At 45.9% G+C, this 21069-nt stretch overlaps 1 protein-coding gene across 1 annotated transcript; it reads left to right on the top strand.

Annotated features, from left to right (window-relative positions):
* Positions 1–4471: 4471 nt before the first annotated feature.
* HHIPL1 (HHIP-like 1) lies at positions 4472–20147 on the top strand (the record flags this gene model as incomplete). Its single annotated transcript, XM_010156418.1, has 8 exons — positions 4472–5139; positions 7604–7747; positions 8301–8629; positions 10552–10678; positions 11545–11690; positions 14715–14796; positions 16631–16713; positions 19549–20147. Coding segments are annotated over 8 exons (2178 nt in total), but the record flags the coding sequence as incomplete, so codon positions are not given.
* Between the last annotated feature and the right edge of the window lie 922 nt (positions 20148–21069).

The raw sequence follows: 21069 nt of genomic DNA on the forward strand, positions 1-21069 counted from the left end.
GGGCTGGGGTCCAGGCATCGGTACCTCGGACGCTGGGCAGCCCGGGGGGGGTGAGCTGTGGCCCAGACAGGGGCACGTGGACCGCCCCGCAGTGCATCAGCCCTGGCACTTGTGCCCGGGCCAAGCATGGGTGCACTGACCCCCGTATGGGTGCAGCAGGGATTAGCGCGTCAGCCTGGACATGTGCTCCCAGGCACTCTTAGGAGCAAATGCTTGGCATCTGTCTTTCCCAGTGGGCTTTTCTGCCTTTGGCAGGTGTTTGGAAAAGGAATGGGGATGTTCTGCTTTAGCTTACGAGCAGCAGTGCGGTGGACAGTTAAAATTTGCAGACTCACCTCACTCTGCCAGGGTTAGATCCTCGGACCTTGTGAAGACCCCCAGGAGAGGACCTGCCTACACAAAACATGCCCCTTGTTACACCCAACTCATGGGATCAGGTGTTTATTTTGTACTGCTTTACAGCATCCTGAGATGCTTTTAGCGTGCACCAGGTGCTAACAGTCCTGATGATGGGTGCAGAGTAACACCCCCCGAGGATGTCCCCTAGAAACCTCTGCGGCCACCATCCCGCATGGGGCAAATTTCCACTCAGAGTTGATGCTCCGAGGCCAGATGTGATAACAGGATGATAACAGTCTGTGCAGAGCAAACCATCTGACCTTATCATCAGCGGTGGCCTCGTATGTATGAAAATGCCCCTGAGACAGAGCCATGGCAGCTCTGTGCTGTGCAAGTGTAAATCTTAGACTAATTCAGACAGTGGAGTATCATCTGCTGTGCTCAGGAGGGATTGAAGTAGCTTTGCAGAAATCCTGCCCTTAGCACTTTGCAAGGTATCTCTTGTGTTCCTTAAAGTGTGAAGAGAAAGACAACCCTTTCCCAAAGCAGCTTCTAGAGATTTGACTTCTACTTCATCTCACATTGTGCTGGAAGGAAAAATCCTTTTAATATATTCCTGAAACAATCGATGTCCAAAAGTCCATTTACAGATGGGAAACCAGTTATCAGTGCCTGCTCAGCACTCCTCCTGCCTCTGGAAGCGATAAGTAAGTCTCCTGCCTCCATCAGAAACACGACCATTGAAAATTTCTTTAGAAACAGTGCAACATTTCAGTGTGGGAAAAATGATTCACTGAAGTGTTGTGATGAGGTCAGAGCATCGCCAGCCCAGATGTGGCTGCAAACCACCACCTCTGGCCGCACAAGCACCAAATGGAAGTTCAGGCATTGCAAACTCTCCAGAACACTCTGCTTCCATTCATTCACTATATATGCAATTTATAGCCCAGACCTGAATTAATAAGGGGGTTCTGTGAATTACTCAGCACACTTCTGTCTCCTTCTGCTCACAATTTGTGATTTCTCTCCGATGCAATCAAATTATTTTGACAAGCATCTCAGCTTGTACTTGTGGTGAGGATTCCTACCTTCTCCTAAATTGTGATTTGCTACGTCATGCTGTTTCTGTTCCTTGTGGAAGGGCAAATTGAAGAGCAGCAACATTCTTCCCTCCGTGATGACCATGATCCCCCAGCCCCAAGACAGGGTTTCCCCTCACCCAGAAGCAGGCTGAGAGAATGCCTTTGGCTGGGGCGGAGAGGAGGGCTGCAGTGGGACATCTGCCTGCCTGCCCCTCAGCCTCAATACCCCGGGGGTGTTTTGATGGGGTCAGCAGGTCTTAGGGGACGTATGTGGAGGTGGATTGGGATACAGGACTCCAAACCGTGGGAGACCAGATGCCATTTTCTGCTTCTCAGGGAACAGCTCACTTAAGGCTTGAGTTTGCAGATGGAGTTGGACAGGGAGTGTCAGGGATTATGTGAACATTAGATGCTTCCCCGAGGAGTCCCGTTGCCTCCTTCTGGGCTAGAGGCTAGCAGCTTCCTCTGGACTGCTGCTGGATAGCAGCAGTCAATAAGCCATTGTTTGATGTGTTCGTCCAGATTCAGACTGTTGCAATTCCTCAGATAAATAGCTGCCTCTGAATTCCTGGAACAGATAGGATGGGCTTGGCTCGCTTGTCTCAGTGTTACGTGTTTTATTTTCTGATGAGTTATTTTTGTGGTGTGAGCGTGCTCCAGCCCTACCGAAGTTACTGATCATCTGCCCATTGGTTTCCTTGGGCTTTGGACCACATCGTCGTTTAAAATGAATGAACAGACCACGTCACTTGGAAACGAGAATTTAGAGCTGTTAGTGACACTGGGCTGTAACGGAGTGTAGAGTTGGTTTCTTGGTGTTTCGGGTTAGTGAATGTGACAAGACGATGTGAAGGGTGAAGGACCTTTTGGTTCAGAAGCGGAGAAACTCAGTATCAGGCGTCAGGCTCCATCTCTTCTGAAATACACGTTGGAAAATATTCTCTGTGTGGGTGGAAAATACCCTAGACACGTGCTTGGGTACTGTCTACCTGGTGATAGGTCTCTCTACATTACTGCCAGCATAACGCTGCGGTAAATAGCTGTGTGCCACCAGGAATGCGGCCAGGAGTGGGGAAGTCACCCACAACTGCTGTTGGGCCATCCTGAGGCTGGGGTGACCAGCCCTCAGCGGCAAGGGGACAGGGACACCATACCTTTGGGCTAGTTCCAGTTCCGATGCTGAAGCCAGGACATTGCTTTATAATGCCTAAAATCACTGCTTGCTTTGAAAGAGGCTTTCAGAGAACAGGTGCACCCCGGTACTCAAGCGGTGGGTCTCCTCTCTCTGAATGCGAAACCAACAACAGCTCCCATCCAGCCCTGCCTTCCAATTCTCCTTCTGTCTCATTTCAATTCATTTTCTGAGGCCAAATTTTCAGTCATAACAACTGCATCGGCAAATGATCTGTCTCTTTCTGTCCCTGGCACACCTCACGTAACCTAGTGAGTAACCTAGTGGAGTGCCGTTACCCAATCTGCCCGGGTAATTTCAGTGTTTTGTGTCACAGCAATCTCCTTTTTACCGCATTAATTGCTGCTCATTTGAAAGCATAATAACCTTCATTTTGCAATGAATGGCTTGACATTCCAGGAGGAAAGCTTATTGTGCACTAATGATCTGTTATATGGCCTCTCAGTTTATTATGGTATGTAATGGAAAATAAAATAAAACTTAAATATTGTGTGTACTTATCAGCTAATTTAAATACTTCAGTATCTCAGATGTTATATCTTTTCAGCTATTCAATAGTGCTGTAAACTGCATTAAGAAATAGCTCCCTGTAGATTTAGAAACAGCTCCCCTTTTTTTAACTAAGCTGGTTTTGCTTGGAAGAAATGCCAGCCAGGAATTAAAAAATGCAGAGTTTATTCAAGAAGGATAGTTTCTCTTCCGACCTTTCTTGCCTCAGTTATTTATCTACCCTGTGAATATAACTGAGCCTCCACGGAGCGATGTTACGTTATTTGGAGAGCATTTTTGAGATGCATTACAACTGGAAAATAATGTGTGTTTATTACAAGGAAAAGCCCTTGCAAAGCAGAACTGAGTCACTTTGGTCAGTGTGTAATTTACAGACAGCTTACTGGGTTGCAGTGGCTTTTTATGTAAAGAAAATATGCCTGTAGGAGTTCTCGTACTGGAGAATAGGTTGAACTATGTGAACTTGATTCAGACCTGAGGCAGATTTCCAAGGCTCCATCTTCCATAAACGAGGGTTGAGCTGCAGCTGCAGCTACTGCTGGTGGACCTTGTCTGGATTATGGCCATTTAGTCCTCAGTCTCTGAAATCCTCTAGCCTGAACAATCCCCACAGAACTCGATGAGCAGCGTCATGACCGTGAGATTCATTTCACCTCTTCTAGTCACGTATATGAAGTGTCTGTAGGCAAAGGTCCACCAGCAAAGGCAGCTGGAGCTGAGCTGTGTCATGTATGCAGTGAGAGCATCCTGGGGCTGGGTGCACTGCATGGTACAAAGGATGGGTGACCTTCTCTCCTCCTACGCTTCCTCATCCTGCTGCTTCCCACCTGTAGATCGTGTCTGGGTTTGAAGTACGTGCCTCTGTTATCAGATGAGGTATGGAAGCCACAATCTTTCACCCCGCTGGCCTTTCCTGTTCCTTCCTCAGCCTGGAGATGCAGGACCTGAATCTTCTTAGCTAACTCCTTGGTTTTGCTTCTGTGCTGGGATGAGTCTGCTTGTTATTTCATAGATGAAGTCAGAGCAACCAAGACAGAAAATCTCTTTTTCCACAGTAGAGTCTACTAGGGTGATATAGCAAGATACATGTCATTGCTGATTTTCCTGAGTTAGTGCTATGGCTGGAATAAATGAATAACAGCATGAGGAAGCCAGCTTTCACCAGGAATATTGACGGTCATTTTCCTGAATGATGAGATAAACCCCCTTTTTAAGACTTTTTCCTCTGTTAATATATTTTCAGAATAAACCACAACATATGTTGTAATTAAGGTGAAATTTCTCCAATTAGTGTTGGAGAAATATTCCAGCTCAGATGTTTCAAATCTGGTCCAAGAAATGGCTTTAGGCTTTTTCTCCTTTCCCCTACGGATGCTCTCCATATGCAGCTCACTTGTATGATGCTGAGGATCCCTCCACCCCTGTGCGGACGATACCAGGACTTTGCCAAGACTATTGCCTGCAAGTGTGGCAAAAATGCCGCTCCATTTTTCGCTATCTTTCTGCAGACCAAGAGTTAATTGCACTGGAGAACAACATGGCCAAATTCTGCCGCTACCTGTCCTTGGAGGACACCGACTACTGTTTTCCACACCTGCTGGCTAACCAGAACCTTAACCAAAACCTGGGGTTGGTGACCGCCGACACGGAGGGCTGTCTCCAGCTCTGCCTCGTGGAGGTCGCCAATGGGCTGCGCAATCCCGTTGCGATGGTGCACGCCAACGATGGCACCCACAGGTTCTTCATCGCGGAGCAGATTGGCCTGGTGTGGACCTACCTCCCCGATCGATCCAGGCTCGAAAAGCCATTTCTGAACATCAGCGAAGCCGTACTTACCTCACCTTGGGAAGGAGACGAGAGAGGTTTTCTAGGTATTGTCTTCCATCCTAAATTCAAATTTAATGGTAAAGTGTATGTCTACTATTCAGTTGAAGTTCGTTATGAAGAGAGAATCCGAATCAGTGAGTTCAGAATATCTCCTGCTGACATGAATGCTTTGGACCATGGTTCTGAAAGGTATTGTACACACATTTCTCTGACAAATGTATTTAAGATCTCAGAGGGCTGCTTGTGCATTTTAAAGGCTATTTATGAACGAGACTTACTTAGCTTAACGTTGTTTTTGCATTCCAGTGTGGTAGCAAGTTAGTCCAAGTCCATGTCAGGCTGGCTGAGACAGATAATGTGCCTGTCCTCCGTGAATGAACTGCAAGTGCTCAGGGATAAAACATTTACATTTCTCAGTTCTGGTGTGCCAGAAGATTTAACTGAACATTGATTAAACCTTATTTACAGTTAGTATTTTGAGGGTTGGGTGTTGGTTGGAGTTTTTTTGGTATTGTAATTATTACCCTTTAAAATAGACTTCTGCAAAGCATGAGTGAAATTCATCTCGAAGCTAAAGGTTTCCAAAATAAGTACAAACAAACTCGGTGATACCGGAACAAAGATGGATTTGGCCCCACGTTTCTTTATCTGAATGACAGCTCAACCCTGTGATATTACAAAGTTAATGTCAAATTAAATACAATGCAAACCGCTCTGCTGTTACTGAGTGCATTTTGATTGGAAATTTCATTTGTTTGAATCTGATCCTGCAGTTGTTCCACATCGATACGCACAGATAATAAGAGGTTTTGTTTGTGGACTCGGTCTATAGATTTATAACCTGTTGCAGAACCACGTAACAGAACCAACTGTTTTAAGAGACCCTCAAATACGACTCAGGTTAAGGTTTTCGCTCTGTTACGTGAGTGGCAGTAGGTCTTTCCAAATACTCGGCAGTGGATGATTCTAGCTGAAAATCCACATCGATACACACAGATAATAAGAGGTTTTGTTTGTGGACTCGGTCTATAGATTTATAACCTGTTGCAGAACCACGTAACAGAACCAACTGTTTTAAGAGACCCTCAAATACGACTCAGGTTAAGGTTTTCGCTCTGTTACGTGAGTGGCAGTAGGTCTTTCCAAATACTCGGCAGTGGATGATTCTAGCTGAAAAATGCACGTAAGTCTGATGAGAGAAAGGGGACGCTGGTTTATAAAGCAGTTACAGCAATGGAGTGTAACCAGACTGCAGATGACAGGTAAGGGGAATTTAAACGTGGTCCTCAGGGAAGCAAGTCAGGAGCATGGAGCTGCAGATGTCAGGGCCCCTGAGATGTCTTGTTTAAAAATCCTCAGGCTCTACGTTTGTAACATTTTCTGTGCTTATTTAGCTGATGGTTAGTATGGCTAAAGCTTAAGAAAACAGAGTTGTGGTCCCAATGTGCTTGTGTAGGCACGAGTCCCACTGACTTCATCCTGAGATGCTGCCCAGGAGGGAGCTCAGGCCGACACATGGCCTGCATGGCCTCAGCAGGAAGGCGTACGGTGCGTTTTGGGTTTTGGTCCGTCTTCTTTGGGGGGGCTGAGGAAGATTCACCTTGGTATCCATACAGGATCTTCACTGGCTCCTGCTGCCAGCTGGAGTCTCTGCGCTCGTGCACAGTTCCCTTATCTCAGAGGGGGTGTCATTTAGCGGCAGGTGACAGAACAATTACATAGCTGGGTTCCTTCCCACAATTTACAGTCTGTACACAAACTCTCAGTATTTTCAGAAAAAAAAAATCGCTAAAAATGAGGTGGTATAAGTGACTGTTATCATTTGGTGTTGCAGCCATTCAGAGGCACTGATAGCATGAAATCAACTTTTTTAGAAGCTGGGGTAAAATAAACTTCAGTTATTACATCTGGGAACCTCCACTGCTTGCATTTGTGGTTTCACCTTTCTAGAAAGTTATACTTTTATATATCTCACCCTTTTCTTACTAGAAAGGGATGCCAAGTGCATAAAATAAACAGTTAAAATTGAGAGTTTGGTTTTAAATTAAGGTAAAGATTGTTGGTACTGCTTTGAACCTTTGTCAAAATGTTAATTCATTGGTGGGGCTGCTTTTAACCTTTCCTGAAGCTTGTAAAGTCCTGTGTATGTAATTACCATTTCAGGATTCTTCTCTCCTTAAGAATTTAACTGTTACTTAATGTTTGAAAAGTTTTAGGTTTGCCTTGTAAGTTCCTGTCAGGGTGGTGCCAAATGCTGTACAAATGCACACATGGGCTGGAGTCCTTTCTCTTTCAGTTTACAATCAGATTTGAGCTGAGATGCCGTCTCTTAAAAAAAAAAGAAGTTTAACAAGGAGGAAGGAAGAATCAGAGGAAAAGTATAATTCATTAAAAGTATAGTCTGTCATGTGATTTCCCAGATTTTCCTTATTACACAATTCCGTGTTTCTGCAATCTGGAAAATGCAGTGGAATTATTTAAGGTTAGAAAATCAATTACGCCCAAGCAGAATTCAGTAACGTGGATAAGGAGGAATTTGCCTCACAACTGGTCTGTAGCCATTTCCATGTGTCAAGGGCAGCATTGGAGTGACGCTCTGCCCTTTGCTTAGGGCTTGTGCTGGAGGTAATGCCTCCTCCCTGTTTTTGCTTAGGATAATCTTGGAAATAGAAGAACCTGCTTCCAACCATAACGGAGGAGAGCTGCTCTTTGGAGATGATGGGTATCTCTATATATTTACTGGAGATGGAGGCATGGCTGGGGATCCTTTTGGGACCTTTGGAAACGCCCAGAACAAGTAAGAGCCCCTAAAAACTTGTGTGCGCTGTGTGTCCCTCCAGTCGCCCTTGGGTTGAGAAGAGAAACTGAGGGAGGTAAATGGGTGGGATTTTCTATCTTGGGTTTACTATTTCCCTAATGCCCTCACTGATGCTTGAGTAGACCTCTCGAGTAGCTCCAGTTTCCTTAGGGGAGGTTATGGAGGTGTGTCTTTTTCCCTGTAAGCAGCAATAGCTCACTGAGCCTTCCAGCTGTCTGCTCAGAGCCCAGTTTTCTGCAAGTGGAGGGAAGGTCCATGGTACGGGAAGAGTGGACCCATCCCTGCGGCGGCTCCAAGCCATCGATTTGCGCATCGGTGGGCAGCGGGTCCTGGGAAGTCAGTTTGGTGGCCTGGTACAAATGAAATTGTCTTGAAATGGTTGTTTTTTTCAGCAATATTGAAAGACTTGTCTTTTCCAAACCAGAAAGAATGAAACCCTAGGCTTTCAAAAAACCCCGTCTCTGACGTTTAACCAAGGTCAAGCTTTATTTCTGTGGGGTTTTTTTTAATTTCCTTTCTTCTCCCAATACAGATCAACCCTGCTGGGCAAAGTGCTGCGGATCGATGTGAACAACAACGACCGCGGGCCTCTCTACCGAATCCCTCCCGACAACCCTTTTATCAACGACCCTAAGGCTCGCCCCGAAGTCTATGCGTATGGAGTGAGAAATATGTGGCGCTGCTCTTTTGATAGGGGCGAACCCCAAACCAAGGAAGGGAAAGGGCGGCTCTTCTGCGGAGACGTGGGGCAGAATAAATACGAAGAAATCGACATCGTCGAGAAAGGGAAAAATTACGGCTGGAGGGCGAGAGAAGGGTTCAGCTGTTACGATAAAAAACTTTGCGCCAATTCTTCGATGGGTAAGTAGATGTTCTCTCTAAATTACCTGTGTCTCACACTGTACGGTTTCCTGAACCGTTACTTTTAGTTCCTGCCTTCAAAGCCTGGCGGAAAACGTATGTTTTTGAGATGTAAACCTATAATGTCTGAGCCTAGAAGGAAACTGACTTGGGGATAAATGTTGAAAGACCAAATGTTGCCATTTTAGAGTTAGGAGGAAAATTAAACATGCTAGCTGTTGGCTTTTTAGGCGATCTGTGTTATTAGTCAAGTTGCTTGGCAATTCTGTGATTTATGGGGACAATTTCAGCTTTTCCACATAAAATAAGCTTTCCTGCAGAAGCAAGAACAATTGGAGCAGTTGTGTTTTTCTCCATAACTCACAAGGAGTGTCCTTCTTTAAAAAAAAGGAAGAAAAATATTGTGGATGTAGTCAACCAGCATGCGCACTGTCTGCTTTGCAGGTAACTCCATGTCCAGTGTATTTTTGTTTCTTTTAGCTGTGCCAAAAAGGAAAACCTTTCTTTTTTTTTTTAACTTTTCAAGCTTGGATTCAGGGCATTTGCTGACTGGCTAACTTCAAGGGCATGTGTGAAATCAGAGTGTATTGTGTTGCAGGGTCTGATGTGGACCACATCTTGTGTTGGAGCATCTCCCTAGAGATGCGGGGGGACAGTGGGCTGGCACTGATTTGCACTAGCTGAGATTCACGGGTTTTTTCTCTTCTATCTGCTATGTGGTGTTGTTTAACTTCCTTCTTTTTATTAACTTAGTTTAACTTACTTCCTTTTATTAACTTAGCTACAAGTACAGTGATGGTGAGAAGTGGTTTTTATAAGAATTCCGAGAGCAGGGAGCAGACTTTTTGCATTCCCTTTGCTAAAGCTGCTGTCAGAGAGGCTGTTCAGTGCTCTCCTGTGTGACAACGCCTGCGTGAGCGTTCGTGGCAGGCACTTTACTGAGGTCACCAGGGATTCGGAACGATTTCTGGTGCCTTTAGAGACCCTTTTGTTAGAACAGTGAAATGTCACAGCCCCTTTAAAATGATAAGTGTAGCTGAAGTGTGGAAAACGTGCTTTAGATGAAATGCCCGTGGTGCAAGTTCCTCTCTGGCATAGCTGCTGGCTTTGCTACTTGATGCGTCTGCTCCATGGGCAGAGAGAAAGGCTGTTAGGAAGAGGAGGGGGGTGGGTACTATGAGGAGATATCTGTAGCCCAAAAGCTTCAAAAGAAGGGTGAGGGAGCATCCAATGGAGACCCTCAAAATCAGGGCATTTCCCTCTGTTTTGCTTCTGTGTTCTGTTTTAACCTGCATTTTACAATGAATGTGCCAGAACTACATCTTGCTTGTGCCACACCATAAATATTTGATGGCCCTTTCAGGTTAAGCTCTGTTGTCTCAGAGAAACAGAAGTTATTCGTACTGACATCTGACATGTATTTTCATCAGTGCCTGCAGTCTGGAGTCACCTGCCTCTTTTTTCCCTTTCACCACCGAAACAAAGCTGCATTGGGCAAACATTTCCTGCGTGGGTGCAGTGACAATAAGGGTAACCTGCAGATCTGTAGCAGAACGAGCCAGGCTGTGTAGAAATGGGCCAGAAGTGACACTAACAGAGCTGGCTTGTAGCAGGAGGAGAAGGGCTCAGGAGAAAGGTGAGGTTTCCGGGGGACAGAGAGCACTCAGGCTTACCAGAACTCACTTGTATTGCACGTGAAACACCGACCAGTCTCTCTGGTACAGCCAGCTAGACAGGGCTGTCGACCGTGGTTCTGAAAAGGGGAAACTCAAACTACAAATGACTACACCGGCACATCATTTACGTAGAAAATGTTCAAGAGAACCTGATTGCATCATGTTAGTCTCGGAATGATCTAGATAAACAGCTGTTCTGCACCACGTGTAAAACAAGGCAAGTCACAGATCTTTTCTCACCTACAGATGACGTGCTTCCAATTTACGCGTATCCACACAAAATGGGGAAATCTGTGACGGGAGGCTATGTCTATCGGGGTTGCGAGTCCCCAAACCTGAATGGCCTGTACATATTCGGTGATTTTATGAGTGGGTGAGTAAATGCTTCAGTCAGTAAGCTGTACGCCCAGCCAAGGTCCTCCGGTGATACTGCACCTCCCTGCGAGTGCTCATGCAGTCTAACACCTGAGGGCATGCTGCTACTTGCTGTTGCAAGCACTGCACAAAGCCTGGCAGCTCATGACAGAGGGCTCACGTGGCGTGTTTTATATAACCTTTATTCCATGGTGCTGTGCAGGAACGCGATCTTTGCATTCCAACAGCCCTCAATGTGGCTGATTCACATCCCGTTGGTACAAATAAAGGAGCAATGGTAAGATGTTCATTTGAAGTCCTGGAAGTGATGTAAATAAGCATTTGAATGCATCCTAAGGAAAACCTTCAATCTGATGCAATGCTTCCAGACACTGAAGATGTTGAAAGAAAAATAAAATTGTCCACCAGTGAGTCTGATGCAAACCTGTGATGAGACAGGCATGACACTGCCTTGTTTTCCCCACACCTTCTCTGCCCTTGCTGTATCTGCATCTGCCAGGCCCCTCGCATGCAGCCCCCACACTGCCTGCCCTGCTGATGCCCTGGTCCTGGGCGCAGGAGAGAGGCCGCAGAGCTGCGGTGAAGCCAAGTGCTATGCATCTCCGGCAAGGTTCCCCCAGTCTGACATCTCTTAAACCCTCCCATATAATTTTTTCTTGTGCTTGTGTTGCCTCTGCAAGACAAGTTGTTGCAGGGGTGTGTAATATATGTTTTAATATTAACAGTCTTGTTTCTTGGAAGGAGCTACAGTTCCTATACTAGCTGGTGCGGGTAGGAAGCATTAAATATCCTTTCAGGTGTCACAATTAATGTTCATAAATCACCTTCTCAGTTGTTTGGTGCAAGTGTTCTTTTGCCTTGCAGACGCCTGATGTCTTTGAAGGAGGATCGTGCTACCAGAGAGTGGCAGTACAGTGAAATCTGCATGGGGACGGGACAAACGTGCATGTTCCCTGGGCTTATCAATAACTATTATCAGTACATCATCTCCTTTGCTGAAGATGAAGCAGGTAATCTTTTAACTTTATATCGCACTGAATGGCATGATTGTGGTTTCTCAGGAGTAAAACGCCTGAGAATGGGTCAGAGAGGGCTCCTGGGAGGGAGTGGGTGGTGGGGAGGCAGAGGATGAGTCTGCCAGTCTGTAAAATGCTGGTGGGTGAGATTCCCAGAATCTCCCAGATATCAAACCAAAGTTACAATCCTAATTTTGCGGTCGACATGCCACACAGTGACTGCAGGGGGAATGGGATAGATCCCTGCAGGACTGAGTCTGGGTGTGCTGGGCGTGCAGCCGCCTGCATGCCTACCCTCTGGAGGGATGGGGGCCAGCGGGGGGGGCAGTACAGTAAAGCACAGGTTAGAAAAGAAACCTCATTCTTCACAGTGCCGTGGCGTATGCACACCCTCAGAGGCTGAGAAGCTGGTACCCAAGTCAGAGCGAGTCTATGCTCTTGGCTAGGCAAGAAGGATGTTGAAATTATTTATGGTTACAGGGAAGCAGAGGTAATGAACGGTAATTATGGACCTGCTCACCCTGGCCTGGAATATTTGTACCTCTAGAGGTGAAGCAGAAGGAAAGCCCGACGTTGTCTCTCGAGTGAGGCATCAGCAAAACGCCGCTTAAGTCCATATTTTATTAGTGCCAGCTGGGATTTTGCCTTGCATGGGACTGAAGGATGCTTTGCATAGCTGTGTTTTCAAGACTGGAGGCATTTTGCTTTCTAGGAGGGAGCAGCTGCGATTTGAAAAGGAGGAAATGGAGTCCTGGGATGAAAGCTGGTGGTGGCTACCTTTGTACAGGGATATGGTTAATTGCCCTGCCCCACGGCAGGGCAGGCAGCTCTTGCATGGGAGCGGGGAGAGGATGAGCCTTGCTAAATAGACTTGTGTGTGACTTGGCAAGGCAGGAGTGTGTTCTGCCCCGCTGTGGGGAGGTCCTGGCTGGTGGTCACAAGCACCCGCTTCCAGAATGCCCCCAGTTTTTAAATTTCTGTTCTTCCAGCAGATTATGTCAGGTGTGGATGTGGCACAAATGCAACATGTGTTGCATATCAAATAAATGCAAATATTATAATGAAAATGCAAATCATTCCAATTAGGTATTAGCTCAAAAGTTTGACTTTGGAATTTTATCTGTTTTGGAGTTCAAATCTATTTTCTTTAATGGCTAATTTTCATGGGAAATAAAGCTGTTTCACAGTGTTGTACAAGGATATCTTACCCTAAAATAAAAAAAAAAGTTTCAATCTGCTTTATGCCAGGGCAGAGGGCTGCCAAGTGCAGTGTCAAGCTGCCAACTGCAGCCCTAGTTCATGCACCTCCTGTGCTGGTGGGCAGGGCCTGTGCACTTGAGGGGGTGAAACGCTGCCACCTTTCTTCGGCCCTGTGTTTTTCCTGTGTGCTTTGTAAAAGTGTAACAGAGCTGGGTGGAAATCTGGCCTGGAGTCTGTTCACAGCGGTATTACTCGCCTGGTGTTTGCTTTATTATAACAGAAAGAAATCCTGTTGATAACAGTGTGGTGACGTTGGTTTATCTGCAGTGAACAGTCTTCTCTTGCACCTTTTTGGTGTGCTGGGAATCTGGTTTATTACAAGTTTATCACACAGTTTATTTTCATAAGCTTTTCTTCACTGAAGAATTCGGGTTTTGGGGTTGTTGCTCTGATGAATGTTAATCCTGCTGGTGTAGTGGATGTGTAGATGCAGTGGGGACACCTATATTTTTGGCTCATTGCACAGCTATTATAAAGCCAGCAGCCCCGTCCCATGGCAGCTGAATGCATCGGGGACACCCCAGGCACTGTGCTGTGTCTGTGGGGCACATGTGTTATATAGCCAGAGTGCTTCGTGGCCCCTGCATCCATATTTCTGCCTGATAATTTCTGGGAAAAAGGGATGGGGTGTGGAGTACATGTCACTGCACCACAAGATGCAGTGCCAAGTGTTTGCTATCCCTGTTTGCATCAAGGCTGCCTCTGGCCGGTGGTGAATGAAGCCCAGCAGAAAAAGGAAGAAACCAGCCAGGGGTGGCTGGGTGGCTGGTTTCTGCCCTGGAAGCATCAGGCAGAACTCAGACAGGGCAGTGCAGGAGAGCTGGGAGGCTCACGGAGGCTCAGGGAGGCTGAGCAGCCAGTACCAGCTGCCACCAACTGCCCGCACCCTCCTCTGCCCACTCTGACCCCTCCAATTCTTCTCCTCTTCCCTTTGGGGTACCCACAGGATGCTCAAAGAAATCTGCTTTACTTACTAAAAAGGTCTTTGTTGCCTGTTTTTCTTCCTTTTTCTCTTTGAAATATTGCAAATTTACTTTTTCATCCCAATCAGCTCTCGGATCCTTTTCATTGCACTGCTGAAGCCTTGAGCTGGCAAAAGAGAAAGGAGAGTGCCAGAGGGACCGCTCGTCCTGTTCTCCCCTGCACAACACAAAGAGAGGGATGGAAATGCAGTTCAGAGAAAAAAGTCAAATAAATGATGATGGACATTGTTTGGCGGAAGGTCGGGGCCTGCCCATGTGACCTGTCAGAGCTGTGACGAGCCCAAATGCCTTTCTCGTGAGACACATCTCACCTTGTGAGCGTGCTAGAGAAAGCAAAAGCAAAATCTTGTTCTGTAATTCACCCCAAAGGGTGTTTCATCCAAAGAGCAGAAGCGTGAACAGTCCTAATTTCCTTTAATTTCATTTTGACAAAGGGAACTCAGGGTTTGACCGTTGTGCATTAGTGAAGTTAAAGGACACGGATCAGAGTGAGATGACAGCTGAAGTCTGGGCAGCTGAAGCTGCCGTGGAAATTTGTCAAAATAATATTGCATGACCATATGTAAAAGCTCCCACTCAACAGGAGCATTTTCTGCCACTGGACTGCAGATGAACTCTCATGACAAACCCAAATACAAACCTGCCTTGTTTCCTCCACGTCAGTCCCAGGTTTTCTGACGCTCTCTGACCTGTCATGTGGAGTTGATGCCCTTGTGCTGTACAGGACAGAAGCTCCATGGCGAGTTTTCATGGCTGTGTTTGGCTTTTTTCCCAGGGGAACTTTACTTCATGTCTACCGGCATACCAAGCGCCACGGCTCCCCATGGAGTGGTGTACAAAGTGGTGGACACCTCTAGGTATGAGACGTTCTTGTCGCAAAGCCTGAGCGTGGTGCGGTGTGTCCAGGTGTGGATGTGATGAATGAGGTTGACTGATTATGGGCTCTTCTCCCATGCTGGGCCCTGCTGTGGAGCTTGATCAAGGAATGGCTGGGGTGACCTGCTGTGGGCCTGCTTTGCTCCCGCAGGCATCAGTCTATGCTGCCTGGTGACCACCAACTTGTTTGTTGTGGGGCATTGGTGTTACGTGGCTTGGAATATTTGTTTCTGAAGGCTAAAGGAGCATTTTATGGGTGACTTGTCTTTCTTAGCTAAAGTTTCTTCAGATTCCTGCCCGGGAGAAGGCAGTTTTTCTCAAGGTGTTTATGCTCAGCTCCTCTCCATCCCATGTGCCGTGCCCAGGCAGCTGCAGCCGAAGCTGACCCAGCATGACCTGCAGTGCTTTCGCAAGCAAAGCAGAAACGAATGTCAGAAAGTACACTGCTTTCTGTGTTTCAGGGAGGAAAATGGCTTGGCCAAGGAACTAAAACCATTGTTACACCTTCTGGATCCTGCGTGTTTGTATCTTCAGACTGGCCAGGGCAGGGAGTAGCTGTGTTTTATGGGAAGACTTATAGCTGTTTTTTCCATCTTCCTGTTTTTTTAAGTATTACTATTATTGGCTAAATACCAAAATACTTGCAGCCAGACATGTAGAGTGAGACCTTTGTAGTCTTTTTTTTTTTTTTTAAACAGATTAAATTTACAGCTTTAGCTATCTGACCATTTTGAACCAAACCACTTTTCTGTTCTATGTTGGAACCAGACCTCAAAGTTAAACAGCCTCCAGAACTGCCACGTGTTTTCCTCTGACTCTCCTCTGTCAGGAGCATTTTCCATTATCTAACACGGCAGAGGAGTTCCTGTAAACTGTGTATTAAGAGGCTGCTATTGCACAACCTTTGCAAAAATTAAGAAAGCAGAAGTCAAAAGACAGTCATAACTTTAGGTTTACAAAGAAGTTTCCTTATTGTGTAGATTCCAGAAAAAAATCACAGGAAAATTCATAAAAGTAGGGAATGTCCCTGTGGCAGTAGTTGAGAGAGGAGTTATTTGCCTTCCACAGAAACTCAAATGCAAACAATCCTAATTACAAAGGAGTTATACCCTCCAAATGCAAACATAATGCATTTTTGAACCAGTTTGAAAAGTTCTGGAGAAGGCTGCAGATTAATGAGCCAGCCAGCATAGGAAAAAGTGATGATGAACTGGATGTAACTTCTCAGAAGTGAGATATACCTCCATGGCAAAGAAATCTGTGTCAAAATAATGCATCATACTGAGAGGAAGCATCTGTAAGAAACACTTAGAGCTCTTGCTTGAAACTAACGCATTTTTGGTACTGCTTTTGCAGTAGTTAGGCTTGTGTGTGGGCTTTACTTGTGAATAATAGTGTGTTATTTCCCTTCTCTGAAGACAGCCTGAAAACTTGCGTGCACATGACTTGTATGAGACGTTCGACATATACCCTCTAGTTTTGCAATTTTTATTTTCAGTTTGACTAATCTCTTTCTGTAATGCATGAACCTGCCAATGTTTCATTTCCTTAATGGATTCAGCCATAGCAAGTGGAAACACAGCCAGAGGACTCCACTGCTTTGTGATTGTTTGGACTTTGGTCAATGCAGATATGTGATTGTTTAATTACGTTTTCTACTGTAAGAGATTACTTGGGTCATTTAAACAGTCTTTTTGTCTTTTTTTTTTTTTTTCCAGTGTCTTCTACATTCATTGAAAAACAACGGGAAGCATAGGCTTACAATGCCAGGGGAAAGGAATTAATTGTGTACCGTCTGTGTCCCTTTTTTCGTAGGAGAGCACCACCAGGAAAATGCCAAGTTGAGCCGTTGCCAGTGAAAGTAAAAAGCAAGCTCATCCAGTTTGTGCCAAAGGAGAGTAAGTGTCACTGTTGCTGTTTATTATTGGTGCAAGCTAGCTGGCAGTGAGTACAAACTCCAGGCTCGCACTGTCTCTATGCACAGAGACCACCCAGAACTTCACTTTTCAGAGTATCCTCAAAATTAATTCTTACCAGCTGTTTTGGATCTGAAGAGTTGGCTCAAATAAGGCATAAGGTATTTCCCCTCTCCTGGCCACGTGAAATCTTCTCTACAGTTTCTGCCCCTGTACATTTTTGATGCATTTCCATGCTACATTGTACCTTACCACCAACTTGGTTTCCCTGTAACTCTTTCTGTACTGAGATCCTGTGCTCGATGGTGCTTTTCAGTGAGAAGTGATTTTTTGCAGTGCCTTCAGGTGGCGAGGAGCACTTCAGGAGCTGAAGGGTAGGTTGGCTAAAAGGCTGGGAGCAGCTCATTGAGGGCTGAGTCATTGTTAGTTGTGAGAGACTATGGGATGAGAAAACACTCTGAAAAGAATCGGCATCATCAGCCATTCAGGTGAACTTTGCCTTATCCAAACCCTCCAGGGCTTTTTGATTGCTTCATACTGAAGGAAGTATTGTACTGCCAAAGCTGGAGCAGTCAGCGATGGAGCTGAATCTGCAACAAGCCAAGTACTAAATGTGTTAAGGGCAAAAACCTAAATACGCTATTTAGAATCTCAAAACTACATTAGGCAGCATCACCTTTCTTTTCCCCTGTGCATTTTGTTTGCACATGTACTCTTACAAGGCAGTGCTCTTAACAACTTTGTCATGAAGCTAATGTTATTATATCACATTAATATAGTGTCAGAATACTCTAATTTTTAATTACATTAATTGTGTTTTGTCAGTGACTCAAATTGCATTTGAGTCGGTGACAGTTCCTACAGCTGTGACTTCAGGAAGGAATGAGAGCACTCAGTACCTTGCAAGACTGAGTCTTCAAGGTGGAACAAGATCTAAGGCTAATCATTAATTGTATGTGCCTGAGCACTCAGCACATCTTAAGAAGCATTTTCCTGTACAAGCTCTGCACACAATTTCCAAACATTAGTAACTTGGTTCGTGTTCAGCCCGCTTTGTCTCTCTTTCTGTTTAGGCATTATTCTCTGTGCAAGTTCAGATTTTTAAACAACACATATAACTTAATCTTTTAGGCATGTTTACAAGGTAGTTTCATCATAAAATGAAACTCAGTGGGAGAGATTCTGCTCAATGTCCCAAGAACTAAATTAAGGTGTAGGTGAAAACCAAGGAAGAAGATTTAGATATCAGGAAGAAGTTCTTCTCGGAGAGGGTGGTGAGGCACTGGAACAGGTTGCCCAGAGAAGCTGTGGATGCCCTATCCCTGGAAGTGTTCAAGGCCAGGCTGGATGAGGCTTTGAGCAACCTGGTCTAGTGGAAGGTGTCCCTGCCCATGGCAGGGGGGGTGGAACTAGATGATCTTTAAGGTCCCTTCCAACCCAAACCATTCTGTGATTCTATGATTTCAATTCAGAAGCAGGCAAACAGGACAAGTAGCTGTAAATATTGTGCTGGTTTGGTTAGTGCTTAGTGTGGATGCAACAGAATCGCCAAGGCATGCAGCTTGCATTAGCTGGATGAGTGCGTTCGTTGGAAGTGTATTTAATAAATAGCTTGACGAATAGTAGTATGCAATAACAACTTGATTCAGTGAGGTGAAAAGCACTCCCAGGTGACCGTTAGCTTTCGTGAAGCCCTCTATACCATTACATGAATTCCAGGGTTTTTAAGTGCTTTGCCAGATCAGGCTCCAGCAGCTGAGGTGTGCACAGGTAAGGCTTTCGCGTTGGTTTCTTGCCTTCACAACCTCAGCTTCCACAGAAGGCAGATATTTTCATGCCACAAGTACAGTTCCTCTCCGAAGCACGTTATTTGGAAAAACTGGACCACTGCAAGGGTTTGTGTTTTGGGGACAATAGATACTAAGCACAAATAGGACAGACATAGTTTTCCCCGTCTCCCTTCTACAAAGCAAATGCTGATGAGACTGGATACATCAAGGATACAATGTAAAAAGTGGCGATGCCTTTGCACATGTATGTGACCCTGTCCCAGCTCAGTAGATTGTTATTCTGAGTAACTCCGAATTGCTTCCTTCTGACAAGCTAAAACTTATTTTTAAGCTAAAAATAGAGCCCATGTGAATAAGCAAGTCCAGTAACGCCTGGAAACTGTGACAGCAAAGAATTTTCAGCTCTTCAGAGTTCAAGGCTCTTCTATTTTTTTCCTTCATAAAGGAGAAAAAAACCCAACCCCAAATCCTGTTTTATGTGTTGTCCTGGCAACTCCATTCCCTTTGCACATTCCAGTTGACAGAGAGAATTGATTTTGAATGTTCCTGATTTCAGCTCCTCTGAATAAAGCATCTGGCTCAGCGGGGAAGCCGGCACTCTGGTCTGGTAATGATCCAATCATTAATAATGAAGAGAAAAGCAGGAATAGTGCCTGTCTTTAAAATGCTTTCAGCAGGGGAGAAGGGTATGGTGGGGAACTCCGCTTCTGACTGTGAAACTCCAGCGCCCACCCTTTAACGGCCAGGCTGAAGTTTTGCCAATAAACTGGTTGGAGTTTCCCTCATGGAGAGGTTTACTGGTTGGCGTTAAGCCCTGCAGTTCTCTCTGCTAACTAAAAGCAGCCAACACTTTGCTGAGGAATTACTGGCTCACTAGGAGCGTTGTCGCTTCTCAGCAGTATCGAGTAAGCAAATTGCAAGAAATGAGTTATGTAAGTCAAAAATAAGAGCTGGTTTTGCATAGTTGTCTTCAAGTATTGTCCATAGGGTCACAGACTCATGGTTTCTTGGGTTTTTTCCCCAACAGAGCTTATCGTGAAAACACCAACACCGCGTCCCCGTCTGAAGGCCACAGCCATGGCCCCACGGGAAGGCAGGCCAGACACCGAACCATCCCGGACACCGGCTGTGGATGGTGTGGGCCAAGCCCCACCGGGGAACCGAAGCTGGACGCCCACCACGCCAGCACCGAGTGGCAGGGCCCCCAGGCCCAGGAAGGGAGGAGAGAGGAGGGGGCAGCGCAGGAAGAAGAAACCCCCTGGCACGACCCCGCCGCTGCGAAACGGCGCTGTGCGGCTGATGGGACAGCGGGGCCGTGGCCGGAGCCGGGGCCGGGTAGAGGTTTACATCGATGGCGAGTGGGGCACGGTGTGCGATGATGGCTGGAGCTTGCCTGCCGCCGCCGTGGTGTGCCGCCAGCTGGGCTTCCCCTTTGTCGTGCGGGCCAGCAAGAAGGCAGAATTTGGGGAAGGGACCTCCCTTCGCATTCTCCTGGATGATGTCCAGTGCTCCGGGCAGGAGAAGACACTGCTGGAGTGCGCCCACGCCGATGTCGGCACGCACAACTGCTCCCACGAGGAGGACGCTGGCGTGGTGTGCAGCCGTGAGGAGGTGGCAGACCGGTGACAGAGGAGCTGGTGGGGCTCAGAGCACGGCCCCTTCTTGCCCATCCTCTAAACCAGCCTCAGTACCGAGGAGGGTGTGCGCTGCCTTGAGGGTGCTGCATCTGTTCAAAGGGATCTGGCTGTTTTCTACGTGTTCATCCCTGTCCATCCCCCTTGGAGGGAAGGAGAACGTAAAATGAAGCAGTGACTTGAGTATGCCATGGGCAGAGACTGCCTTTGTGTGGGGCTTTTTATAAGAATACAACCCCAAACATCAGCCATTATAGATTAGAATACAGATATATCCCGTTGCACTTTCACCTTTCAAAATACAATGTTCCCAGCCATCCTTCACAGTATTTTGCCAAAAAATAAACTCAAATGACCACGCTTCGCTCTTGCTTATGGAAGTGCTTGCGTTGTTTGGCTTGCTTTGCCACCTGCAGCTCTGAGTGGTGGTTTCTAAGTATGCATAAATCTGGCCTTTCTTTGCAGAATACAAAACTAGTATTTCTTGTTAACTTTCTATGCACTAGTTTAAAGGAAAATGATTCTTCTGTAGTGCTTTATATTGGTACAGGTATATTTGCTATCAAAGATAACGTCATCTAAGCAAAATCAGATAAATGAGAAAAAGGCATATCAGAGTGCCTGGAAAAATATTTCTTCAGTTTACACTAGCCTAAGAGAAAAGAAACTCTGGCCTTTTTATGTAACGGGATCATTATCCAGTTTAACCCCAAAGATACTTTGTACAAGTTTCTCCACTTTCTCAAACACTGTGAAGCCATGTGTGTTTGCATTCAGCTTTCACAGGTGTGAATGACTAGACAAAAGGTAATGTACTGGGGTAATAATCCTGCCATATTTGCAATATCCTTTTCAAAAGGATATTAAAACCCCACAAGTAATTTTGTCTAAAATGTGTGTTTCACCCAAGTGGT

This window comes from Eurypyga helias, unplaced genomic scaffold (assembly GCF_000690775.1).
Source record: "Eurypyga helias isolate BGI_N326 unplaced genomic scaffold, ASM69077v1 scaffold48477, whole genome shotgun sequence".
Lineage (NCBI taxonomy): Eukaryota > Metazoa > Chordata > Aves > Eurypygiformes > Eurypygidae > Eurypyga > Eurypyga helias.